This window comes from Saccopteryx leptura, chromosome 2 (genome assembly GCF_036850995.1).
Source record: "Saccopteryx leptura isolate mSacLep1 chromosome 2, mSacLep1_pri_phased_curated, whole genome shotgun sequence".
Classification (NCBI taxonomy): Eukaryota; Metazoa; Chordata; class Mammalia; order Chiroptera; family Emballonuridae; genus Saccopteryx; species Saccopteryx leptura.
In genome coordinates this window covers 101,350,594-101,377,326 of record NC_089504.1, presented here as the reverse complement: position 1 = coordinate 101,377,326, position 26,733 = coordinate 101,350,594, and the positions used below count along the sequence as shown (strand labels likewise).

Sequence of the window (26,733 nt, the reverse complement as noted above, 5' to 3'; positions counted from 1 at the left end):
AGCCTTCAGAATTGACTCCTACTGCCAGATCCCAGGCTTCTCCAGACTCGAGGTTTGGGTGTGTCTTGCACATCCGTTTAACCAGTGGGACCCTCACAGAAGGAAACAAAGAACTGGAGCTTCCTGCCTAACCTGTGGTGGCACAGTGGATAAAGTGTCGACCTGGAAATGGTGAGGTCGCCGGTTCGAAACCCTGGGCTTGACTGTCAAGGCACATAGGGAGTTGTTGCTTCCAGCTCCTCCCCCCCCTAACCAGGTCTCTCTCTCTCTCTCTCTCTCTCTCTCTCTCTCTCTCTCTCTGTCTCCTCTTTAAAATGAATAAATAAATAAATAAAAAAGAACTGGAGCTTCCTATATTTTCCTGCCTGAAATAGTGGCTTAACCCCACGGTGCAAGGTGCAGGTTTCCTAGACTTAACCTCCAGCCTAGGATTTTCAACCTAATCCATCCCAATGGGTCAAACAGCCTCCACTGTCAGCAAGCTTTAAATCTAATGCACCTTCCTCTGAAACAGTTCCTCCTGTTCTCCGCTCTGCCGTCCGGACCCCGCGGCCTCGCCCTCCTCCGCGTGCCCCGGCCCGACGTCCGTTTCTCCCTCTACCTAATCCCTTCTCTTCCGACGGCTCTGTTCCTCCCTCGAGAACCAGGCTATCTCCACATCTGCACCTTTTCCAGCATCCTTCCTAGAGTCATTAACGAATTGTTGGAAAGGATTGCGCAGTTTTGCAATCCTTTTCTGTATTTATCAATACTTCCAAAGTGCTTTAAGTTTCAGAAACAGGGCACCGAGTCTTGCTGGTTTTCCAGGTCAAAGTCCCGAAGCGGCCACACCCACCCCTTTCCAGTGCCCCCGACCTGGTGGGGACTCCTTGTACAGGTCTGGCCCGAGCGCCGCCCACCGCGGGTGCTGAGTGCACAGGGCTGGGGCCGCCGGCGCTGCCCACCGGAAGCGGGGCTAACCGGGCGCGTTTCTGTGACGCACTTCCTGGCGTCGCTCCGAAAGTGGGGGAGCCAGGAGGTGGAGCGTTTCGCGGCTGTCCCGCCAGCCGACCGGTCGGCCGCTGGCCTCCGGGCCGGGCGGCCTCGGAGCCGTGGGCCATGGCGTCGGACGGGCCGCGGAAACCCGCAGGCGAGGTGAGGACGGCGGCGCGGGCCCTGGGCGGTGGAGCACGGGGACGGGCGGCCCAGGACTCATCCCGGCGCCCACCTCACGCCGCGGCTCGGGTGAGCAGGGCGGCCCTCGGAGACCCGGGTTCCCGCGCCGTTACGCGCTCCCTGCGGGAGGGGCTCGTTCCCGTAGCCCCAGCCATCGCGTCTCGAAGCGCGAGCCTCGGCCGTCGAGTCTGAGGGCTTCCTGCCACACTGACGGGCCGCGCTGTCCGTGGACGGGAGCCTCCCACGCGGGTCCCAGAACCGGCGTTTGATACTTCGCTCCCGTATCCCAGGCGCTCGCGGCGACGGGTTTTCCAGCAACACTTATTGAGTTTTTCGGCAAAACAACTCTCAGTGGTTAACGGGGTGGGAAGCACATGGTCAGGGTAGCTTCGTGATTACCCACGGCTCTGCAGGCTAGCTACCCTGGCTGCTGGCGATCCGAGGGTCAGCTTAGGACGCGTCCGTGGCGGGCCTGGCTGCGCAGTGGGCTTGAATTTTATTTCCAGGGTAATTGGAGTCCTCATTTTTCACCTGTCATATTCGGTAATTAAAGGAAGCGTTGGGGCGGGGATTGTTGGCAAATGCTCGTCTTTACTGGGCAGAGGTTTTAGCATTTCCGGGACTGCTGGAGCGGAGTCACTCTGGGTTTCTCTTTTGTTTACTTTTGGTTGATGTCATAATGCATGTGGCTAAAAACCTCCTTCCTCCGCCCCCCTCCCCAGGGCATCAAGTTGTCAGCAGATGTCAAACCGTTTATTCCCAAATTTGCTGGGCTCAGTGTGGCGTGGTTGGAGTCCTCAGAAGCACACGTATTTCCTAGCTGTGCGGCCCCCTACTATCCTTGTGTTCAGGAGCTTCCTGGGCAGGAGTATGTATCCTTTTTCTTTACTTTTTTTCTTTTTTGGGGGGGAGGGGGAAGAAGCAGGGAGAGAGAGACAGGAACATTGTATTTGTCCTGACCCGGGAATCGAACTGGCAAGCTCTGCTCTTCAGGACAGTGTTCCAATCAACCAAATTATCCGGCCAGGGCTTAATTTTTATTTTTATTTTTTTAATTCAGGGGAAGGGGAAGGAAGAGAATCATTCATTTGTTGTTCCACTCAGTCTGCATTCATTGGTTGCTTCCCCTGTGTGCCCTGACCTGGGATCAAATCTGCAACCTTGTTGTTTCGGGAAGAAGCACTTAGCCCACTGAACTGCTGGGGCCTGGAGTACATATTCTTATAAATGCCTTGCTTACCTGAGCACTTTGTCTTCAGTTTAATCATTTTTAGACTTTAAAATATGTTGCAGCTAATATATTATGGTTCCTTTTTTTTTTTTTTTTTTTTTTTACAGAGACCGAGAGAGAGTCAGAGAGAGGGATAGACAGGAACGGAGAGATGAGAAGCATCAATTATTAGTTTTTCATTGCACATTGTGACATATTAGTTGTTCATTGATTGCTTTCTCATATGTGCCTTGACCACGGGCCTTTAGCAGACTGAGTAACCCCCTTGCACGAGCCAGCGACCTTGGGTCCAAGCTGGTGAGCTTTTTGCTCAAACCAGATGAGCCCGCGCTCAAGCTGGCATCCTCGGGGTCTTGAACCTGGGTCCTCGGCATCCAGTCCGATGCTCTATCCACTGTGCCACCACCTGGTCAGGCTATATTACAGTTCTTGAAGTGACGAGAGAAGAGCTTCTTAGCCAGGGAAGATCTGTAGCACAACTTATGTGTGTCCTGCAGCAGAGACTGAAGCTCTAACTGTCCTTTCCTCTCTCCATAGTTACTCAGGTATTTTCAGTAAAGAAATTATGTAGGCTGCATCAAACTTATTTTTAGAAAATGCATCTTGTAGAGGTGGTTTCTACAAATTTTGGTTATAAATTCTTCTGAATTGAAGTTGAAAGAACGCTTATGTTATTCTCTAAGTAGTTTCTTCTCAGGATACATTCTTAAGGTGTTTGCAGAACAGTTTCCACTGTTGACTGAATTTAGAAAAATAAGTGTTAAACCTTTCACATAATTGTGTAAATTACTCGTAGATTTATTTTTAAGGTATGAATCAGCTTTTTGCTATGTAAGAGTCTTTGTCTTTGTTTTTGTTTTTTTTTGTTATGCATCAAACTGCTTTTTCTTTTTGCTTTTTGTCTTTTTTTTTCATACCTGCATGGTGTGACTGAATACTTTATACTTCATATAAATTCTAGAATTATATCCATAAGAATGACAATTGGAGTGAATAAGAAAATTGAGTTGTCTGGTATATTTAGAAAACATTGAAAGTTGTATTTTTTGACAAAAGTTGAAGACTCACCTGTATATGCTGAAAGTCTGTTCCTATCAACCCATCTTCTCTGCCCGTGTTGTGAGGCACAGATTCCTCTCACCTTCATCTGACCCCCCATTGGACTTTCTGAGTATCAAAGTAAACTGGGGAGTCACAGCTAGGCGTACCTCTGGGGAGAAGGAGGCAGCTCTGAGTCTCCCTCTTCTCTGCCAAGAGCGGCATTAGCCATTTGGTCGGTGGGGCAGAAAAAGGTCAGTCATGGGTTTGGTTTGGTTTTCAATTAGGAATACTTCATTACTAGAATAAATTGCTTATAAGTTAAGAGATTTTACAAGATCCAAACTTTTATAAAATATCATGAGTTAACAAAGAAAAAGAATAAAAAATTAACAGGCAGTGACTCCAGGCAGTTTGTGGTTCAGCCCAGTATGGAAATGAGTGCAGTGGGCAGCCCCATGGGTGTCTCCAGTCCCTTCTCCATGTGGCTCTTCTTGCAGCAGAGTAGAACTGGGACTTTCTGGTGAGGATGCTGCTGCCTGGTGCCTGATGCAGCACTGCTGGAAGATCATATGAGATGTCCATCTGACTATAGCTATGGGTTTTCCTGCACATTTTGGGATCTCACTGATTTGCTACAAGAAAATGTTAAACTGTGGAAATTGACAGAAACATGCAGTGCTTCTCTGTGGGAATGAAAAGGTGGGGATTTGTATTTGAACTCCACTCTTCAGCATTTTTCAGCGTGTGAAGTTTCATGGCAGAATGGTTGCATCCTCTGGCTGCCAACTAGATTTGCTAAATGTCAGTGTTGTCTTGTGTTTTGGTTTAACCTAGCAGCTCAAGCAAATTAGAGCAATGACAGTGTTCACAGATGGTGTCCATCTGGTCAGTAGGGTGTGTAATTCCCTGACCACGGTGCACCCAGCATCCCTTTCGCAGCTTTGGCCCTGCAGGTCAGCAGAGCACAGGATGTGGTGGTGGGCTTGGAGCAGGGAAGGGGCTGTAGCAGGGTGTCTCCGGGTGCCCAGAGGTGCGCTGCAGGTTAGAGGGTAGAGGTAGATTTGGGTGGTAGGGGTCTCTGCAATTGGTCTGGATGGCCAGGGTCGTTGAGCAGCTTTCCCATGTATTTGACACTTCGAGGGTGGCGAGCTGCTGGGGCATCGTCAGCTCTCCCAGTGCTCAGGATATTGGGGTCCTGTTGAGGCTGCTCCACTCAGCAGTGGGAATAAACTAGGTCAGCATCTGTCTTTGCAGGTTCAGAAAGAAAGGCTCAGAGGGTTGTTGGGGGGTTTTTTTGTTGTTGTTTTTTTTTTTTTTTTGCTTTTAATTAGAGTTGTTTCCATGTTGAATGAACAACCTCAAAACTAATAAAAGTTAAAAACTTTTTTATTACAAACTATTAAGCGCCTTGGTTTGTGGTATGAAATCTGTCACTAAAGTTACTCTTCTGTGTAGGCAGAAGCTCTGTCCCGAAGACGTGGCCTTCACAGCGTCAGTGTTCCCACATCAGTACTTGTCTTCCGAGATGGCTCCTCCCCCGTACACCTACTCTCCTTACCCTCTGGAGTCTACACAGAGTGTCTGCCCCATGCTGGGCTCCCGGCGTGATTACACCACGCCCCACCGTCACCGAGGTTTCCAGACAGGGAGGCCACAGTATGGGCACATGTGCACTCTCCCACCAGACACAAAAACTCTGATTAAGGTTAGTGAGTGCTATACTTCTGCTGGTCACTGTGGCATTTAAATTGTAAAGAACTGGCTCATTCATGCATTGATTTAAGCATTGCTTGTCTTTTTAGTGGCACTTAAGAACTGATTTGGCCTAGCTAACCTTTAAAATGGTTGGCTTCTGAATACTTACATATTTGCATTTTTAAACCTGTTTTATAGTGGTGCAGTTGACCCTTGAGCAACACGAGATTGAAATGTACCCCTGGGTCTATTTGTACATGGACTTTTTCAATAAATATATTGAAACATTTTTAGGAGATTTGAGACAATTTGAAAAAAGTGTAGATGACTTTCTTATTAACATTTTTTTCTCTAGCTCACTTTATTGTGAGAATATAGCATATAATACACATGATATACAAAATATGTGTTAATCAACTGTGTATATTATCCGTAAAGCTTCCGGTCAGTAGTTGACTATTAAGTTTTAAAGGGTTGGAAATTATACACAGGTTATCAATTACTGGAGGGTGGTACCCTTAAGCCCCCTTGTTCAAGGGTCAACTGTGGTTTTCCTAGTTCGTGTTACTTTTTAATTTTTTCTGCAGAAAAAAATGCATGATGAGCAAAAGTTTGACAGTAAGAAGGCTGATGGAACGATATCATCTAATATAAAATCAGTAAAAGGCTCACATCATATGTCCATTCGTGCAGACACTAAAGGTAAAAATAACAAACTCTATGCCAGCCTGCTCCACCCATCCAAGTGTTACTGTTCTCTGGACAGCTGTTTCTGTGGGTTTACTGTGAAAAGCTGAGGCCATCAGACTTCCTGTGGAGTTCTGGAGTCCTTTCCTCTTGGGATGGGACCTCCTGGCTATGGCTCTGGGACATGCCCTTAACGTGTTACTACCTTGTTTTACACAAGAAGTTGTCCAAGGTCACAGAGCAAGTTGGTCTTGACCACATACCTCAAAACATGTCCATGAATAAAAGCAGATCACAACCAATCCCTTGTGCTATGTTGGGCCATATTAATTTCTGACCAGCTTCTTTCGTATACTGTTAGGACACTTCTTAATACGTGGGGCAATTTGCCTACGCTTCAGTTCTGTCTTAACACCAAACCTGGGGCAGTATAGTTACTCTGAGGGTACTGATTTTATTTGTGGCAAAAGTCCTGTCTGCTCTGAACTTGAAAGCTACCATTCTGGTCCGTGTCTGAAAGTTAGTGAATCAACATGGTGTCTTGTTTTTTAACTTTAATTTACTTACAAGTGCAGTTTGATCACAGCCATCTCCTATTTATATAATGTCATAAGACCTTTATAATAGAGTACTTACTGGGAAAGGGTTATCATTTATTTACAGATATAATTTATGTTACTTGGTATATAAGTTTTTCTCTTTGCATTGGCTTTACTTATAAACTGTTATATGGAAAGGTGAGGAAAATTGAGCAGTAACACTAATAACTCTGGTCTTGTAATTACATACAGGGACCCTATGGCATTGCAGCCTACATTGTCATTCATCTGCATTTGAAAGACAAAGACAGGACAGAGGTTTATAAGTTCAGTTCTACCTGCTGCCCTCCCGTAGTTCTAGCAAACTAAAATAGGGAACATTTCTTACTTAAAGGAAATAAGTTAGTGTCTCCTTAAATTGGCAAAACTTTAAAATGTATATAAAAAATAATCAAAATGCCCAGGTGTGTAGTCAGGTTAAGGTAACTATTTCATCAGCATTATAATTCTTACTAAAATGTGCACTGTTTTGGTTTTCCTGCTTGGTGGCTCAGCCCGAACAATTGCTTCTCTGATCATACGTGTTTCCACGGCTACACAGAAGGTTAACAACACTAGCAAAAGTTAGGCTGTTTGGACAATAGCATGTTGGTGCATCAGTAGTAGTAGATTTTCTATTCCACACCTTAAGCGTGAGTACAGGTCATCAAATATCTGAATTTCTCCCCTACTTTTAATTCTGTAAATGCAGATGGTTTTCATAAACGAGCAGACAGGAGATCCAGAATCATTGAAAAGTGTGGACCTGCCTCCAAGCCTGAGTTTGAATTTACCAGGTTGGATTTTCCTAAACTGCAGGGAGCAGAGGACAGTGAGATCTTAGAGATGCCAAAACAGCCCCAGTGGGGGCCTCTGCGCTCTGCCTCCATAGTAGACGCTCCTCTCAGGAGAGAAGTGAAGCCCACTCCCATGGCAGCAGAGGTGAGTGCAGGCACCTTCCGTTGCTTCTCTCTCTCTCTCCCTCTCTCTCTCTCTCTGTGTGTGAACTGTTGACAGTGGGTCTGTGACACCTAGCACTGTTTTCCAAGAATCACCTAATGCCCTGTTTCTGCCTGTAGCTGACAGGTAGAGAAGAGTCAAGCGTGAACCCAGCTGGTTAGCAGCCCGTTGTGAACATCTCACGTCTATAATTGTGTTCTGACAGCACATTTTCAATACAGACAAAAAGATTTTATTTACTGAAATATACTGCTTACAAAAATTAGGGGATATTTAAAAGTGAATATGAAGCTATAAAATATTTCCTAATTTTTATGAGCAGTATAGTAGTGTTTAAACCTAATGTGCATTCGGTTATCTCTTTGTAATTTTAAATTACACCACAGTCACCATTTGATCTTAAAGTTGTAGTCCACAGTTCGAGTCATTTTCCTCTCATCCAGCTTAATTTGAGACTTTCAGTGAAAGAATGTCACCAGGTTATTAGGCCCTAAAATCACTTCTGACAGGCTTCCAATAAAGGAAGGGTGGGGCCCTCCTGGTGTGAGGACAAGGTCCAAGGACAAAGAGGAACTGCGAAGAGAACAGTGGCCTGATTGCTCTCCTGACTGGAGAGAGGGTTTCTACTTCCTCTCCTTGTCTTGGGTGCTGGGACACTGAAGCCCTGAGGCTGGGAGATGGTGGCTCAGTGTGCAGAGGGTTAGCCATTCCCACAGTGTTTTCCTGTGTGTGGGCATGATGAGTAATGTTGCTCATATAGGAGAATCTCCTCATTTGGCAGACATGTGGCCTTCGGGGCTCAGTGGAGTGTGTGGATGCTGAGCAGGTGAGCAGCTATGTGATTTGGTCACAGCAGGCAGTGGATAATTCAAGTGTTGCACCGAAGTCAAACAGGGAGGGACCGTGACTGACACATCACATCATGGCCCCCTGTTAGTGGTGGGAACTGTGGATGTGGACATCATGCTATGTGAGGCAACTTACTTACATGTTACCTTGGTATAGACTCCCACTTGTGAATTGTGTGGGCAGTGTTTTCTTCATTTTCCTTTTAAAAGAAACCTTTCTTCCTTATTATACTAGTAGTATCTGTGAACACAAAAAGAAAAGCAAAGAAAATAATTATCTGAATTTATCTAGCTAAGAGAAGACCATGTTTCTTACTTAACAGAAGTTAGTGGTACAGTGTGGGCATGGTACATGCAGGGGATATACCTATGTGTGGGCTTGTGGGAGGGATTTTCAAAATGTTTTTGGCATTTTTTCTATGTCCTTAAATACCCTTTGAAAACATGACTTGCACTGCATCTTTAATATTGATAAGAACGTAATTGATTTAGCCAATTTTGAGTAGCTAAGCCATTTCTAGTGTTTCATTGGCCTTGGTGAGCATACAAGTTACATTTACTAACAGAACAGGCTGTGTTTTAATTATTTTATTCTTATTTTTATTTTTTTTAGCGAGTGAGACAGACAATACAGGAACAGACAGGAAGGGAGAGGGATGAGCAGCATCAACTCGTAGTTGCGGCACCTTAGTTGTTCATTGATTGTTTTCTCATTCGTGCCTTGACGGGGTTGGGGGGGCTCCAGCAGAGCAGGTGACCCCTTGCTCAAGCCAGCGCCATTGGGCTCAAGCTAACAATCATGGGGTCATGTCTATGATCCCACACTCAAGCCAGAGACACCACGCTCAAGCTGGTGAACCCGCACTCGAGTTGGCGACCTCAGGGTTTAGAACCTGGGTCCTCAACGTCCCAGGTCGACGTGCTATCCATTATACCACTGCCTGATCAGGCTTATTAATTTTATTTTTTATTACTGGATTCAGATATATGAAATGGCAAAATGGGTCAATTTGTGAAGTATATCAGCTTTATAATGTATTCTCAAACTATTCAAATTTGAACTGATCAGTTTCCTTTTACCTTTGGTCTGCCCATCACTCTGAGATGGCTTTGCGTCCCCTGCCGCCAGGGTCTCTGGGCTCACATATGTGCTCGTGGCAGCTCTGTCTTTATATAGTGGGCACTTGTGACACGGCTCATACTTGTCATCTCTGGATGTTTCAAGGGACTAGAACTTGGGTGTGTGGGCTTGGTAAACGAGGCTTTAGCATTCCTACAGGCACTAGTGTTGGCATATTTGTGCTGCTGCGAGAGTCCTCTGTGACAAGTGGGTCTTCGGGGTTGCGTGAGGTGTGTGGTAGGATCCCATTTTCTGGGATCTATGTAAAAACGACACAGAGGTGTTCATCTGCGCAGAGAGGCAGAGACACAAGCTAAGCTCTGGGCAATGGGTGGTTGTTTTTTTTAGGGAATTTTTTTATTTTTATTTATTGATTTTAGCAAGAGTGGAAGGGAGAGAGAGTGAGACAGGAACATCGCTCTGTTCCTGCATGTGCCCTGACCAAAATCTAACTGGCAACTTATGTGCTTCAGGATGATGCTCTAACTAACCAAACTATCCAGCCAAGGCTAAGGAGAGAGGTTTGACAGAAGGAAGTAATTTCACTTTTCACATTATATACCTAGGTACTTGGAATTTTTAATTAGCATGTATTTTGAAGATTTTAAGAATGGCAAGGGAAGCTGTATTTAGAAATTAAATGATTACTTTCAATTTAAAATAGTAAGAAAATAATTGGTTTGCTTTTTAGGGTGGAATAGTGGTGAAAAATAATAATTCGACTGTCAGTGCTGCTACCAATCCCTCTTCGTGTACAAGAGGTAAGAGTGGCTACCAAATATTACTTTAAAAAATTAGTTGTCTATTTTCTAAGTTTATTTTCAGTTCAGTGCAACTGAAATGTTTTTGTCTGAAGCCTTCTTTAAGGCAGCGGAAGGGGTGTTGATAAACCGATGTGGCTATTAGATTAAAGCAGACAAGCTCTTACCAGGTCTGTGTAGGGGGTGAGACAGCAGACTCCAAATGAGATGTTCAGCCAATGCAGTGGGAGTGTTTATCAACTCAACATGATGCTTTCCTTACACATTACCTGTTCCAGAGGTTCTCAGAGTTCTTGATCTCAGGACCCCTTAATACCATTTAAACAGCCCCACAGAACTTAGGTTTATTTAGACAACTGTCAGTATTGGGAATAAAGTGGTACCTTGAGATACGAATTTAATTCATTCTGTAACCGAGCTCTTACGTCAGTCAACTCGTATATCAAACTGTCTATAGTAGACCCGTGTGTCAACGCGCCAACTAGCGGCAGCTTCCTGAATCACGACTCGTATCTCAGAATTTCACTTGGATCTCGAACAAAAATACGGACCGAGTTGCAGCTCATATCTTAAAAAATTCGTATGTTGGTCTGTTTGTATCTTAAGGTACCACTGTATTTGAAATTAAACAGATTTTTTTAAATACTTATTAATTCACTTAAAAGTAACAATAATAAACCCATTATATATTACCATAGCATTTTTATGAAAAAGTAACTATTTTCTAAAGTTAAGACAGTAAGGAGCCCTGGCTGGGTAGGATAGTTCAGTAGTGTCATCTCGATTGACCAAGGTTGCAGGTTCAATCCCTGGTCAGGGCACGTACGAGAATCAGCCAGTGAATGCATGGATAGGAGGAACAATGGATCAGTGTTTGTCTCTCTCTCTTTCCCTCCCTTTCTCTAAAACCAATAAATTAAAAATGAAAAACAGGAGAGCAGCCTTGTTTTACATTTTTTGCAATTCTTCAGTGGCTGGTCCGGTAGAGCTGCTTTGGCATTTGGCTGTTTCACTGTCTTACCTTTGCAGAGTCTGGAAAACTCAGAGAGAGAGAGAAAGAGAGAGAGAGAGAGTAAATAGGGAAAGCAGGTAACACATTACTACTGTCAGGAAAACAGTTTTGACTTCAAGGGTTCTGGGAACCTTAGCCACACTTTCAGAACTACTGATCTGTCCTGTCCTGGCCAAGAAGTAATATATATATTTACAGAGAGTTCATTAGAGTCTGCTTTTGAAATGTTTATAAGTAGCTTGTCTTAACAAGACCACTTTTACAAAATTATTTCAGATTTATCTACAGGTGTGTTTTTCTTTGCATTCTCATGTTTGGTAGAAAGAACACATCGGAGGCTACTCTGAGGATGTGTGGTTCCACTCTATGGTGACAAGAATAGTCTGTTTCATCTGTGGTAGCCACTGGCTGCTGACATGACCTATCCACATCCTGATGACTGTCCTTTTGTTTTGTGTGTATGTAGAATTTAATGGGCACCTAAGGAGTAGTGTGGCTGTGCTTATTCCTGTGTTCTGACACAGAGATAAGTATCCAGTTATTGTCATAGCTGAAGTCTAGTGACCTTTGACTTCTGCTCTTAAAGATACACATCAAGGTTAGTAGGGTAAACATTGATCCTTAGCTCATTCATTCTGTGTGATTGCCAATGAGTGTAATTGAGGATTGCTGTTTTTTAACTGAACGCCCCCAAGTGAAAAACAGTTTCTAGAAGGACCAGTTAATCTAATAAGTCAATTCAGCATGCATGTTCCAAGGAAAACACAAGTTTAGTGAATATTGTAGTTTCCAAGAGAATGTTTTGAACAATAGCCTAAATTTCACTGTTCTGAGTAATTATCTCACATGGTGCATGTTTGGAATTTCTAAGGACTTTCTTTTTACTGTTGAGACTGTTCCCCAATTGTGATTATCTCTGAGCAGAGTTGTCCTGGACGCCAATGGGCTATGTTGTCCGTCAGATGTTCCCTACAGAACCGTCACCAACCCCTAGAAATGCCACTTCCATGGTAAACCTAAAGACAGTTGTTTCATCAGCAGATCCTAAAAATGGTAGCGTATCATCTTCTCAAGTTTTGTCTTCGGATCCTTCCTGCAACACAGAGAAATCCATTGTCCACTCACCTAGAAAGGTATGCATCATTTGTGCGCACTGTGGGTCTTCTGTGCTGCTGTGGGTCTTGTGTTTGTTTCCCTCGAGTCCTGACTGACAGTGTTTCCTCCTGTTCTGTGGTCAGTTCTCGGAGTTGGTTGTGCTCAGACCTTGAGAAAGAACGGGGCCTCAGTCATGGAATCTGAGTGGTGGCATTGTGTGTGTGTGTGAGACGTGTGCTCTAGACCGGGCTCCTAACATGTCTGTGGGTTGTTTTGAATTCTTTACAAGATGAGACTGGCAGATGTGTGTGCTCCTTTGCTGTGTTCTTTCAGTCTTTGGTCTGTTGAATTTAAATTGAGGACCCTGCGAGGGTCCTCAAAGCACAGTCGGTCAGTGCCACATTCTGCTTTCATTTGGTGCATATTATTGACTCTGGGTAATGCTGCTTACGTTTTTTGTAAGATGGCCTATCAGAGTCCATCTTCTCTCAGTTCAGGTCATTTCAGGCTGTCATTTGTGTCGATCCCTAGATTATATCTTAAAGGGCCTTTCTCATCTAGATTTTGTTCTTAATTGTCAGTGTACTGATACATTCCTGTAGGTTGAGATACTGCTGTGTCCCTTTAGTGCAGTGGTTTCCCATCTTTCCAGGTCGGAGGATACTTTCTGAGGTCCCGTGTCACAGACATCCTGTGCAAATGTGCGCTGTGCGTGTATGCTGGGCTGGTGAAGGGAATGTGTGCAAGTGGCAGTGAGCGCGAGAGACACCTGTGTCCTGTCCTGCACAGCTTTGCACTTATTTGAAAACACAGGAGGTGCAGTGAGACCCATCTAAGAACACAGAGGCGGCTGGCTGTGAGACCCCACTATCCCCTGGGCACAGGCAGCAGCCATCAAGTCCTGTCCCAACTGGTTTTCCCAATAGACAGTAACACTAAGAATTAACAGATTTTTTATTTTCTAAGGGTCTGTTGAAAAGGTTACGAACTAGTTTGCTTTCAGCAGGATGGTAGGGAATCTTAACGGCTTTTTCCTTTAAAAGTTCTCGTATTGTGTCTACAGCCATACCACCCTGAACACGCCTGATCTCGTCTAAAAGTCCTCATATTGTAAATTTTTGTGACTGAAATGACAAAGGTGGTGTTACCAGGATCTGATTGTGGGAAAAGCCCTCTTCCCTCACCCTTTGGTGTTCATGCCTCAGGGAAGCCTGCATTAACAGCCTGGTGTGTGCCCCACCCACATCAGGCTCCTGAAAACATAAATAAATAGGATTCTTTTGTTGTTTTTCTTTTTTCCCTTAACAAAACTGTGGTCATTCTTACACATTAAAAATTGCCTTTTTTACATAACACACTATTATGGACAGCCCCTCCAGGTCAGTAGAGAAACACTCTTTTCAATGGCTGCTGAGGTTTTAGCTGTGAGGGTTGGTCTCTGCTGGGCATAAAGCAGGACCCCCAACATGAAAGGCCTCACCGCCTCTAGCCTACTCTGGCGCCCCGTGCAGGCAGGCGCAGCAGCCGTCAGGTAGCGGTCAGTGCTCTGGGGGGGCAGGGGAGAGGCCAGGAAGTAGTGGATGCTCTGGAGCCAAAAAGAGGAGCATCCCAGCCTTGGTCCAGTGTCAGTGTAAGTGTGAAGGCCCTGGGGCCATGCGTGTAAGACCTCACTGAGGACAGGTCAAGGGCTGAGGGGAGGGTGAGGGTGCTGAGGTCAGACTCAGGTTTCGGGTGGGTCCGACGTGGTGAGCTGAGGGCCCGATGGGGGTGTCTGACATGCAGCCAGCTTTAGGAGGCCCAGGGCCTGTGGCAGAGTTGGCACACTGGGCATATGACGAGGCTTCCGTCGGAAATAGACTTACTGATGTGGCCTCCTCCGGCCAGAACCGGGTCTTGTCTGCATCAACCAGTTTCAAAGTATCGAACAGGCCAACTGTTTTCACAGGTTTTTGTCCTTCAGAATTATTCTCCCAAATGCTGGTTCTTTAGAAAATAGAGAATGAGAAGGGGAACTCTAAATAAAGTTGCCATATGCTTATATGATTTGATATCTTAATTTTGCTCTGATATATGGAATTAAACATTCTATTGAATGTCCTAAAAACCCATGTTTTTGTTATTCTAGTCCAAAGCACCACAAGGTGGTCATCCTGAGCAAAATGAAGCCTCAAGAACCAATAAGAAAAATAAAGAGAAGACTAAGTCAAAATATGAAGTGCTGAGAGCGCAGGAGCCCCCACGAATTGAGGTGCGTGTTTGTTCCCATATGGTATGATGTGCGGGTCTGTCTGAAAGCACTGTGGGCTGACTGGTTTCCTAAAACCTTTAACGTTGTCTTGAGTAAGAATTCTCCCAGTGCTAAAGAAAACAGCCACTGTCCATTTTCTCCACATCCTCATTGTGGTGTTTTGGCGCGAGGCCCATCTGTCAGCAGCCCTCGGTGACGCTGGACCGAGCGGGTGATGGGTCTCAAAGCAATGACAACTTGTGTTGAAGTCGAGGTGTCCATGCCCCAGGACTAATGTCACCCTCATATCTTCACCTTCTCTTTTTGCTTTGCACGCTGGCTCTGTCGGGCCTCCTCTTCTGTCCAGAAACCTGATTCCAGTGTGCTTCACTAGAGGGATGTTTAGGACACCAGAGAGCCGACGTGGGCCCTTGTCATGACTGTCACAGACTCACAAAAGCGCTCTTAAATTATTGTCCTGCCATACTTCAAAATGCCCCCATGCTCCAAGGAGCTGTCCTGGACTCTAATCACATTTCTCATGGGTCTGCAGTGCTGGACTCAGCATCCTAGCTTCTGGTGCCCGCACAGTGATGAGTGGAGTTGCCCAGGCGTCCAGCCCAGGGTCCAGCTGAGGCTTTCCCACAAGCCTGGGTGTTCCCAAGGTTCCAGGAGCAGTCTCTCAGAATAGTGGGCTGCATATGAAGGCCTGTTACCATGGCACAGCATTTGGATTTGGGCCAATAAATAACTCATATTTTCCTCATTTCTCATGTAACCTCCAGAGCCCCTAAAATGCTGACAAGCACATAAGACCTTTTTTTTTTTGTATTTTTCCGAAATTGGCAATGTGGAGGCAGTCAGACAGACTCCCGCAAGTGCCCGACCGGGATCCACCTGGCACGCCCACCAGGGGGCGATGCTCTGCCCATCTGGGGCATCGCTCTGTTGCAACCAGAGCCACTCTAGCGCCTGAGGCAGAGGCCATAGAGCCATCCTCAGTGCCCGGGCCAACTTTGCTCCAATGGAGACTTGGCTGCAGGAGGGGAAGAGAGAGTCAGAGAGGAAGGAGAGGGGGAGGGGTGGAGAAGCAGATGGGCGCTTCTCCTGTGTGCCCTGGCCGGGAATCAAACCCGGGACTCCTGCACGCCAGGCCAATGCTCTACCACTGAGCCAACCAGCCAGGGCCACATAAGACCTTTTTTAATGGTTCAAGTGTTGTACAGAGGCCCATTGTCCCTCTTTCTATTTTTCAGCCTGCCATCAGCACAAATGACAGGACATGGTTTCCCTAATGCAAAGCATGAGGAAGGGTGGTGCTTGGACACACTCATGTTGCCATTAGGGGCAGTTCTGTAGACTCTTTGGGGCCCCACTGTTGCTCTCCGGAGCAGGATTTTGGAACTGGGGTCTTTAAAGTAGTTCTAAGTAAAGTTAAGCTGAAGCTCTTATGTTACAGTTTGGGGAGCTATTTTGTATTCCCTTTGAGCACTTCTATGGAAGCTCTTCTTGGAAATATGAACAGAGAGAGGTCTCACTTGGGCACATCTGAGTCTCATGATGCATGACGTGCTAAAGGGTGTGTGGTTTACTTAGGATGCCGAGGAGTTCCCCAATCTGGCAGTTGCATCTGAAAGAAGAGACAGAGTAGAGTCACCGAAATTTCAATCTATACAGCAGCCACAGGTAAATTTTAGAATGAGACCACTTTAGGCTTAACTTTTCCTGCTAAACTGAACTCTCTGATATAAACCTGCTTTCCAGACTTCTTTGTGTTTGGAAGCTGGTGGGTTTTTTTCTCTTAATTTTTCCATTGATTTCAGAGGGGAGGGGGAGATAAGAATGAGAAGCAGAAGCATCAACACGTTTCACTTAGTTGTTTCATTTAGTTCTGTACTCATTGATCACTTCTTGTAAGTGCCCTAACCAGGTGAAAACCGTGGCCTTGGCATCCAGGGCCAATGCTCTATCCACTGACCCATCCTGCCTGGAGACCGATGTTTTGTTTTGTTTTGTTTTTATTTATTCCTTGGAGGAGGAAGTTCAGTATGTTCCAGCAGACTGCTTTTCAGCTAAAACACTTTCCTGTCACTTTTGTAATAAGACTGTTGGTGACTACCACTGCTATATCAGAAAGAAGGGGAATATACTGCCTATGAAACTTCGACTTAAAGAGAAAGTGTTGATTCAGTTTGTCTAGGGAACAAGAATTGTTTTGTGAGGCGGCAGTGTCTGACAGAGGAGAATAGCAGAGTCACTCAGATATCCCTTTGAGTAGTCAGAATAGCGGAAGAGATGGTTCTTGTACCCCAGCCCCACTGAGGATTCAGGAATGGACTTATGGCTCATACTCTACATGGAGAACTTGCACATTGGGCATGTTCATTGTCATTTTTGCCTTTCAAAGTAGGGTACTTGAGTATTTTCACATTTGTGAAAAGTAAAATTCTAAACCCTGGTGTGAACTAACTTTGCATTGTCGTGTTATATGCGGACATCCTCCACCCTGGTGGTGGGAAGTCTGTGTCGCCCACCTGTGCTGTCCTTAGCGCTTGCATCTTGGTGTGAGCCTCCAGCCAATGGGGTTCTGATGCCGGGAAGGAGCGCTGTGGGTAGGAGAGCGGGAGGGAGTACTGAGGCCTGCGCATGGCCTGCCTGCCATAGCCTTCAGACTGCCGCAGACCCAGGCCACAGCTGGTCAGCATTGACATGTGTCCACAATGTGTCAGACTTAGTGTCTGAGCATAATACTTACCTGCTGGGGCAACGTGGGCTTGTGTACATTTCTGACCCTGTTGCCATGGTCTCATGGCAGTCGGCTGGTTCACGTAGGCAGTTGGACAATGAATGGGGCCAATGAGGCGGTAACGCTAACCAGTGAGCCTCCCATACAACAGAGACTATGTTCCGGAAGGGTTCCTGTCTGCAGAAGCGCACTGTTACCCACGGTGCAGGTGGGACATAGTGCTTGAACGTGAACCCTGTGTTGTGAAAGAATGGGGGTAAGTCACTGGTGACAGTATTGTCAGGTAGCATGGGATTAATTGGGCTTTCTCTTTAATTATATTGATTTTTCATTTTAAGATTTTTATAGTCTCTAAGTCTATTTCATTTTTATCTTTATATGATTTTTTTGTCACAAAATGAAAAGGGCAGTTTGTGAGATGTATTTATAAACTTCCTATTTTTGAACTTTTTAGAATAATTTTAAAAGTAATGGAAAGAAGAGCCAGCTCCCTGTGCAGCTGGATCTGGGGGGAATGCTGACCGCGCTGGAGAGGAAGCAGCACTCCCAGGGCGCAAAGCCGTCCTCCGGGCCAGTTGTGTTTTCAGGTAAAAGCGTCTTTTAATCTCAAATGTTTGAATGTCTTTTTCACATAGACTATTCTGTGGCTGGCGGGGTTTTTTTTTGGGGGGGGGGTTGTACTGAAATAAGGATAGACATAGACTAGGGGAATAGAAATGATAGTTCGGAAATAAACTCGTGTGTGGCCTGTGGGTTTTGACAGGGTTATGTATTCATTAAAAAAATAAAGAACAGTCTCTTAAAAATTGGTGCTGGGACAACTGAATTCCACATGCTAAAGAGAGAAGCTATACCCTGCCTCACTCCATAAACAAGGTGAACTCAGAATGGATCACCAACCTAAACATAAGATCTATAACTATAAAGCTCTTAGAAGAAAACAGAGGTAAACTCACATGACCTTGAATTAGACAGTGAATTTTTAGATAGGACACTAAAAGGACAGGCGAGAAAAGCAATCATAGATGAAGTGGATTTCATCAAAATTAAAAACATTTGTGTAACAAATGACATTATCAAGAAAGTGAAAAGACAGCTTGCAGAATGAAAGAAGATGTTTGAAAATCATATGTGATAAACCTTTCATATTCAGTTTATTACTTAATAATAAACTCAAAAAATAGAAACACTAGAAAAGACATTTCTCCACAGACGATACACAAATAGCCATCATTAGTCATCAGAAATTAAGGTTGAAACCACAATGAGGTAGTGCTTCATATTTACTCTGGTAGCTGTAAGCAAAACCACAAACAGGTTGGTGGTTTTTTTAAGAGAGACAAGAAGGGAGAGAGATGAGAAGCATCAACTCGTAGTTGCTTCATTAGCTATTCATTGATTGCTTCTCATAGTTGCCTTGACTGGGGGGCTCAAGCTAAGCCAGTGACCATGGGATCATGTCAGTGATCCCTTGCTCAAGCCAGCGACCTCAGGGTTTGTAACCAGGGACCTCAGCGTTCTGGGTTGATGCTGTATCCACTGCACCACCACTGGTCCAGGAAAACTTTATGACAACTACTATGTACCAAAGCTCGGAATCTCTGCCCCCTTACATGGTCTTTCCTCAGCTCATCTTTTTGGTAAAGAAAGGTCTGCAGGGGCCAATCCAGCTGTTTTGGTGCAAGTTGAACCATCTTCCTATCCCTATCTGGAAGTTTCTTAGTAAAGTCTATGAGTGAATGATCACATTTTTTTTCTTTTTTGGGGGAGGGGGGTTGTGATCTCATTTTTTGACTAAGGCCATTTCTGGTAGTTTGTATTTACAATGGCCCTTCAGGCTAAGTTTCTCCCCACCACTTCCAGTGGGTACCACCTTTGCAGAAGTCAGGGCAGACTGGAGGTGTTGAGGAGTGGTCATAACCATGTGCTCACTGGAGGGACTGTTATCACTGTGCACGAGGAGATTTTGGGAAGTGGGGTTATGTGTGAAAAACACCAGAGAATCAACTATAAATGTTGCTAGACTGTTAAAAGGGCCTTCCAAGAAGACATGCATATAGAAACCAGTAGCTGACTTCCACCAAGGTAGAGCCACTGGAAGTGGTGGGGAGAGATTTAACCAAAAGGGCCATCATAAGTACAAACTACCAGAAATGGCCTCAGTCAAAAAATGTGCTCGCACATTAAGACTTACTGAGAAACAGGAGCCTTCAGGATAAGGACAGGAAGAGGGTTCTTCCCAAGTTAATGGATGTTTTTGGTTCTCTACCAAAAGATTCTAAGTTTCACTTACAGTCATTGCCAATTTGAAGATGTTGACGGACAGTTCCATGAGGACAAGTAAGGTTGTGGGGACAGTTAAGACGGCACGGGGAGCCCTCCTGAGGCATTGTCCTCGCTGTGTTGCAGTCGGAGCCGTTCCCGTTCTCTCTAAAGAAGCCATGTCAGGGAAGAAGGGCCACTGCTTCAGCCAGGTGAAGACCCCACACAACCCACTGGACTCCAGTGCCCCCCTGATGAAGAAGGGGAAGCAGAGGGAGGTCCCCAAGGCCAAGAAGCCGACCTCCCTGAAGAAGGTGAGTGCTGCCCTGGACACCAGGGGCCAGAGGGCCTGTGGGGCTGCTGCTCTCGTCTCTGCTGCTTTAGGATGGGCTTGGGGTTCTCTGAGAAATAGTCCCTTACTCCCCAAGGGACACCTGGGGTGTGCACAGTGGGATGGCCTCATCCACTAGAGAGGGACGCCGTTTTATAAGCTACAGGGACAGGGACAGGAAACGAGTAGGGGAGTGAGTTATGCTCTCTGTACTCAACAACCTCGTCCTGCCTGCAGTGAGGTGTCTGCTGCCCAGGTTCGGGGGTACTGGACATGTCCTGGAGAAATTCCCTCATGGCTGTTGCACACACACCCCTTCATTTCACTTAGCAGCCTGTGGTGTGTGGCCAGGCTTGGGTGGGGAGCTAAGTGTCTTACCCAGGGCCAGGTGACAAGCTGCCCTGTTGCCTCAGAATCCAGGTTTTACTTGCACTCTGCTGCATGCACCTGAGTGAGGGGCAGTGCTGCTCTTGGGCACCCCGGGGCGGGGTGGGGCACATTCTTCCTGGGCTCCTGGGCACCCCGGGGCGGGGTGGGGCACATTCTTCCTGGGTTCCTGGGCACCCCTGGGCAGGGTGGGGCAAGTTGTGGCTGTGAAGGCACAGATGGGCATACTGCCAGTAAGCTGACCTGGGTGGTTTATTTTGCAGAAGAGCTTGTTTGTAAGTACAATATTTAGATGCCTTAACCATTTACTCAATTTTAAAGATTATTTTGAAAGAACGGGAAGAGAGAAAGCAGCAGCGTCTCCAAGAAAATACAGTGAGCCCAGCTTTTGTCGATGACGATGTGCAAGATGGAGAGAGCGTTGGGGACGACCTAGCACTTGAGCAGGGTGAGCCCTCAGGTGCATGTCTCTGTTGGCTGCATCTTAACCCTTCAGGGGGCAGCTGTGTGCTGCACACCATCCAGAATTCTGCCAGCCTCTGGCCACTTTGTGGTAAAAGTGAGTCAGTGCTAAACCAAAAGAATAGAGTTCTCAGATTGCCAACTTGACAGTATAACGTGTCCCTACAGACAGTGGGCCTCTGATGCCCCTGCTTCTGGGGTCTGTGAGGGGCAGAGCCTGAGGCCCCTGGGTTTGATCTGTGTGGTCTTAGATGGACCTCATGGATTGAAGTATCTTGGAGAGTTAACCCCACTAACTGCAAAGCTGCTTTCCCATGAGTGTGCAAGATGTAGAGTTATAAAGAGGACGTGTTCACTAAGGTTTTTATTGAGTAATACACTCAGAAAAGTGCACAGGTCATAAGCATGGAACTTGTGGACTTCACACAGTGAACGCAGCACAGACCTCAGGAACAGAGCAGCCCCAGGGCTCCCTAGTTCCCGCCCAAGTCCTGGTCCAGCCACAGCCTGCTGGTGAGCATTGGGCTTCCTTCCCAGGCAGTCTTGCCATGGGTGCCTCGCTGGCCAGCAGTGTCTGTGGCCCCAAGGAGCAGTTCCCATAGTCATTACTGTACTACGTCCAGGTGTACAGTGTGCCATGGAGCCATTAGGTGCAGTCACTGTAGCAGTGTGGTGAATGCACAGGGTGTGAGCACACTTTCCTGCTGGCATTACCTAGGCGGGGCATAGGCTGGGGTCTACTGCCACTCATCCTCACAGGCTCCTGCCAGACAGGCTCTCAGGAGTGACCGGTCCCGCCTACCCTGGCTGTGTGATGCGTGCCCTGAATTTCTTCCCAGGTGAGCTGGCACCTCATGGCACTTTGGAAGTCTCTCAAAGAAATGTTTGGGAACCGTAGCGATTACTGAATCCTGTCTGATGTGTTTAACACACCCCTTGAGGCTCTCATAGTTTAGATTTTTGACTTTAGCTCTTATTTAAGGATTACTTGGTAAAGGAATAGTTTCAAGCATTTAAGTGCAAAAATTAATTTCAAGATTAAAATATAAATTGGCCACTGAACTGCACACCTAAAATGGTTAAAATGATAGGTTTTGTAAATATTTTGCTGCAGTAAATATAAGTAACTAAATTGGGTCAGGAAGATAACTCTAGAATGGAAAGGTTTTTTGTTTGTTTTTAATTTTATTTAGAAGATTAAATTTAATGGGGTGACATTGATCAGTTTTTTTGTTTTGTGTTTTTAGAGAGAGAGAGAGACAGGAAGGGAGAGACAGATGAGAGTATACAGATGAGAGTATCAACTCGTAGTTGCTTTCACTTTAGTTGTTCACTGATTCCTTTCTCATATGTGCCTTGACTGGGGGCTCCAGCTGAGCCAGTGACCCTTTGCTCAAGCCAGCAACATTGGGATCAAGCCAGTAACCCTGCACTTAAGCTGTGACCTTGGGGTTTCAAACCAGGACCTCAGCCTCCTTGGTCGATGCTTTGTCTGCTGCGCCACCACTGGCCAGGCCAGAATAGGAAGCTGTCAGGTTCTTCTGTTTTTTCCCAGACCATTCCCATCATTCTGCTGCCACTATGTGGCAGTAACCATGGTGCTCAGTAACCATGTTTGAATGTGTTGAGTGTGGGTCGCTTTTGGGGCCCTGGTGACACTGCTCTGCATGTTGCTGTGGGGCACACCCTGGCCCAGCCCCTGCCATGTGGATGCTGTGCCGTGACTTTTCTGTGACATTCCAGGGGGTGCAGAAGTGTCCATAAGCTTCACTCCTGCTGTGGAGAGCCAGTCAGAAGAGCCACTGGAAGCTGAGATCCACAAGGAGGCAGAGACCTGCTACCTGGCCCCTGAAGGTGCCAGCTGCCCCAAGATCCACAGCCGGAGATTCAGGGAGTGAGTGACCCCCTAGGGGCCTGGGGTGGGCACTGCTTGCTCTGGCTATGGGGCGGAGTTCTCATATACCCTGGCGTGCTCACTGGGAAGCTGAGAGCGAGGGTCTGTTTCTCTCCCAGTGGAGGGAGCCACATGTCTAGTCATGCCACACGGATTCCTGAACCTGCTTCCACAAGCTCTCTCATCCTGCTGGTGGTGGCAGAGCTGCCCAGGTCCAGGTTCTCAGTTGGGGGAATGGCCAGTGAGGAACAGTGCGCAGCATGCGGTTTGACTTCTCTGCAGAATTTCTTGGGAAGCTGTGCTGCCTCTTTTCCTTTGGGGCACACTCCAGGTGGTTCAGGAGTGGCGCATAGGGAGTGGCCATGGTGGGGGATGTTTGGCAGCCTCTGGGGTACAGAGCTTCTGTCTCTTGTAGGTGGCATCGGGGGAGGGTGCTTTGGTTCCTACCATTCATTAAATCCAGCCATTCAGGGACCGTGCCGTCGCATTCCTCCTGAGCAGCAGCCCTGCAGAGTCACAGTCAGTAGGAAGCTGGTGACAGTCGTTGTCTCTTTCAGTTACTGCAGCCAGGTGCTCAGCAAGGAGGTAGACGCCTGTGTGATGGATCTGTTGAAGGAGCTGGTCCGCTTCCAAGACCGAATGTACCAGAAAGACCCTGTCAAGGCCAAGACCAAACGCCGGCTTGTGCTGGGGCTGAGGGAGGTGCTCAAACACCTGCGGCTCAGGAAGCTCAAGTGCGTCATCATCTCCCCCAACTGTGAGAAGATACAGTCGAAAGGTAATGTGCTTTCTCCCTGGTGGACGGCCCACCACACGCCGCCAGCAACTAAGCATGGGCAGTGTGGCTCGTTTCCTTTTGTTTTAATTGACTGATTGGTTTCCAGAGTTTATTTGCCCACCGTGTGCCTGACCCTGCAGGGCAGCTTGGCCCCTGTGGTCTTCATGGCATGGCTCTGGGTGGCCCTGTGGGCCTCTGGCAGCACAAAGGACATGTCTTCATCACGCAGCATGCTGGACATGGTGTGGGTTTGCCCTGGAGCTACAGAGGGTCACTGGTCACTCACACCACAGAGGTTTTGTGAATGGCTGCCAGGCAGTGGGCTTTGTCCATTTTAAATGCCCTGCTTTCTTCTGTGACTTAACTCCTGGGCCCATTCACTCATTAAAGGTGTGGGTTTGTCCAAGCACATGGCCCTCTTTTTGACAGTGGAAGGTTGGCTCTGTTTCATGGGATATGAAATGCTGGGTGAAGTGATTGACAACATGGGATATGAAATGCTGGGTGAAGTGATTGACAGTGAACTCTGGCTTGTGACCTCGCTCCAGTGGCCTCCAACTTGTCCGTTGTATGTCCTCAGGCTTTGCAGGGCAGGGATGGCAGTCAGGAGAGGGCACTGCAGGCACCAGCCGTCCCTCTGCACCTGGGGTCAGCACTCCAGGCCACAGCTGGGCCGTCCTGGACCTTTGTCCCCCCATGCAGTTCAACTCCATGGGGTTGCCCTTGCAGGTGATGAGTCCAGCTCCTACACTGAGCTTTCCAGTGGCCACTTCACATCTCAGACTTGAGGCTCCCAACTTTTCTGCGGCCTCCAGAGGCCCAAGAACAGTAGCTGGACCTGCCCATGCCAGCCTGGCAGTCTCACCGTATCCCGCTCGGGTCAGAGATTGATCCTTACCTGTCGGAGTAGATAGCACAGCGATTTTAGGGATGTCCCACTTGGTTGTGTGGTGGTAGTGCCCCTCACAGTCCTGAGGCAGGAGCTCAGCCTAACGGTCATCACTGCACGCCCTCAGCCAGCTGCTGGAGCCTCCTAAGACAGTTGGTACATCGGGCATTCTGCGGCTTTGTCTTCTAAAATCATCTATGCCCTGTGTGCCACCTGGGCCCGTAGTTGTGGGGATGGCCCCACACCCCTGTTACAGGTGATGTCTTAACTCTTGCCCACTCCCTTGCCTTGGGCTCACCTTGTCAGCTTGAGCATGTTGTCATCAGTTGCTGGTGCGGAAATGGTGTGGGACACATGTGAGAGATGGTGCTCGAAATCCAGTCTTTCTGCTTCTTGACCTTTTTTCCTTTGTTTTCTCCATCTCTGGAAGTGTCTGAGAACTTCATTGTGTCCACGGTTCTGAAGGTGGGACAGCTTGCACCAGTGCCCTCTGGTGTGGGACGCCCTGTTGGGTCTGTGCTGTGAACCCCTCCAGCCACTCCTCTGTCGGCATCCGGAGCCCCGCTGCTCAGTTGCCGGGCCTGCAGGGCCGCCTGCACTGCACCCAGTTTTGACTCTTCACTTCTTTTGGTTCTGTTTTCTGAACTTTATGTCAGATTTTTCATTTCCGCTATTTTTAAATTCTGCGAGCTGTTTTGTTCTTTGGAGATTGTGTGTGTGTGGCAGTTGTGGTTGCCCCATGGGTGTGTCACTTTTTTAGGGATTGAAGCTTCCTTATCCCCACATGGCCTCCCTGGCTGTGGTGGTTTGCCACGTGGGTCTCTGGTGGAGGTTTCCTTGGCTGTCAGCTTGTCGAGCAGCTTCTCAGAGGCTGACTGGACGTCTGGGGACAGGCTGCACTGGAGGGCAGTGGTTCTTAAACTGGTGAATGTGAGTCTCCAGGAACTGGGTTCTGCTTATTTGGATCCAGAGGGCCCAGGGTGTGCGTTCCTAGTGAGTTCTTGGTGATGCTGCTGCTCCAAGGACCCAGTCAGCCCTCTGCTCTGGGACAGCTGGGTAGGAAGTGTTCTGGGGGTGTCCCCGACTCCTGGGGCATGTCACTGGGAAGGAAGGCTCTCCATCTCCCACCTCCTGCATAGGAAGGGCTCGGGGTCTTGACGTCCCTGGAGGTTGTCCTCCTGCTCACCAGGAGAGGTGTGGTACCTGGCATCCTGCAGACATGCCGTTCACCTCCCTGGAGGGCTAGTGCCCTGGTGTTGATGGTAACATGGGTCTGGACACAGACACACTGTCACCAGCCCTCCTGACCGGAACCCCTAGCCTCTGGAGGTGCCTGCCCAGTGTGGATAATTGCTGCACTCTAGGGAGTTAATTCTGGGGTGTAGACAGCTGGGTCTAATCTGGGCTTTCCTCCCTGTTGCCTTAGGCTGGTGAGCTCAGTCAAGCGTGTACATTTCCACTTCTTGGTGGTTTTCTGCTCTGGTCTCACACCTCCTGTGGTGCTACAGCGCCAGCAGCAAACGCGTGGTGCGCAGATCCTCCTCTCCATGCTGGAGAACCAGGCTGAGATGTCACCGACAGGCAGCTTGAGGATTTGGTGTGCACTTGAAACATCATCAGTTCCTGCGTGTTTTGCTGGGCGGCATCAGGAACTTGATTGTGCCTCTTAACACATTTCTTGGGAAAGGTACTAATGCTTGCAGTCACTTTAAAGGTAAATTCCACATCACAAGTTGTAGGTTATGTTAAAGCTCTACATTTGCTCAGTGTGGCCTTTCACCTGGTCATTCTGTACTTGAATTTAAACTCCTCATGGATTGTCCCCCTGACAGTGTTTGGCCCGTCTCAGGCTGTCTCAGTGTGGAGCTGTGAGGGCACTGGGCTGCTCTCAACTCTCACGAGTGACCTTGGTGAGCAGGTTGGTTGAGTAGTGTTCGACATGGCTGCTGTGTTGGGGTTCCCAAGCCCGCGTTGGTTCAGGAATGTGCCAGGAGGACTCTCAGTACCTGAGGACGCAGTGCTTTCCTCAAGCTGGGGTTTACTGCAGTGGAAGGAGGCAGCAGGTCAGACAAGAGGAAGGCGTGTGGGGTGAAGCCCGTGGGCCAGGCACACGCTCTGCATCTTTTCCTGGGTGGTCACACAGGGCGCAAAGACAACTCGCGTTAACTGTTCTCTTTAGGGATTCTGGGTACAAACAGCGCTCAGGGTGTTTACTGGGGTCTGGTCACGTGGGCACCCTCTGCCTGCCTGTACCAACTCTCAGAAGGAGCCTTTCTCAACATAAACCTCAGTGTTCCCACAGCGGCAGAGACACGTGGCCACTGTGATCAGGCAGGTAGCCCTCTCTACACCCCCTCTGTGGCTAGTCCAGCAGCTGGCCAGCTGGGTTTGCTCTGTTTTGCACACGCTGACATAGCACTTGTGATGAGCCCCAGGGCAGAGACATGGGGGAGAAACGACTCAGTTGATGACTAGGCCCTAGGGGACTCAGTGACACATAGTTACATGTCAGGAACAGACTCTCAGCCCCACCTCTGCCATCTCCCCTTCTCCCAGTCCACCCAGAATTGCTGT

At 47.4% G+C, this 26,733-nt stretch overlaps 1 protein-coding gene across 19 annotated transcripts in view; it reads left to right on the top strand.

Moving 5' to 3' along the window:
• Positions 1 to 478: 478 nt before the first annotated feature.
• The window catches only part of SECISBP2 (SECIS binding protein 2), a 30,960-nt gene continuing 4,705 nt past the window's right edge, over positions 479 to 26,733 (top strand). For 2 of the 19 annotated variants that reach the window (XM_066368427.1, XM_066368426.1), the window contains exons 1-13: positions 479 to 1,134; positions 4,883 to 5,132; positions 5,710 to 5,824; positions 7,100 to 7,329; positions 10,007 to 10,076; positions 12,013 to 12,221; positions 14,309 to 14,431; positions 16,007 to 16,096; positions 17,611 to 17,743; positions 19,566 to 19,732; positions 20,458 to 20,596; positions 22,342 to 22,492; positions 23,050 to 23,270. In XM_066368427.1, the coding sequence (XP_066224524.1) occupies positions 494 to 1,134; positions 4,883 to 5,132; positions 5,710 to 5,824; positions 7,100 to 7,329; positions 10,007 to 10,076; positions 12,013 to 12,221; positions 14,309 to 14,431; positions 16,007 to 16,096; positions 17,611 to 17,743; positions 19,566 to 19,732; positions 20,458 to 20,596; positions 22,342 to 22,492; positions 23,050 to 23,270 (2,539 nt within the window). In that variant the 5' untranslated portion in view covers positions 479 to 493. Of the gene's footprint in view, positions 1,225 to 1,877; positions 2,024 to 4,882; positions 5,133 to 5,709; positions 5,825 to 7,099; positions 7,330 to 10,006; positions 10,077 to 12,012; positions 12,222 to 14,308; positions 14,432 to 16,006; positions 16,097 to 17,610; positions 17,744 to 19,565; positions 19,733 to 20,457; positions 20,597 to 22,341; positions 22,493 to 23,049; positions 23,271 to 26,733 lie in introns of all 19 variants that reach the window. The other 17 variants (XM_066368445.1, XM_066368444.1, XM_066368443.1 and 14 more) reach the window with 17 other exon arrangements.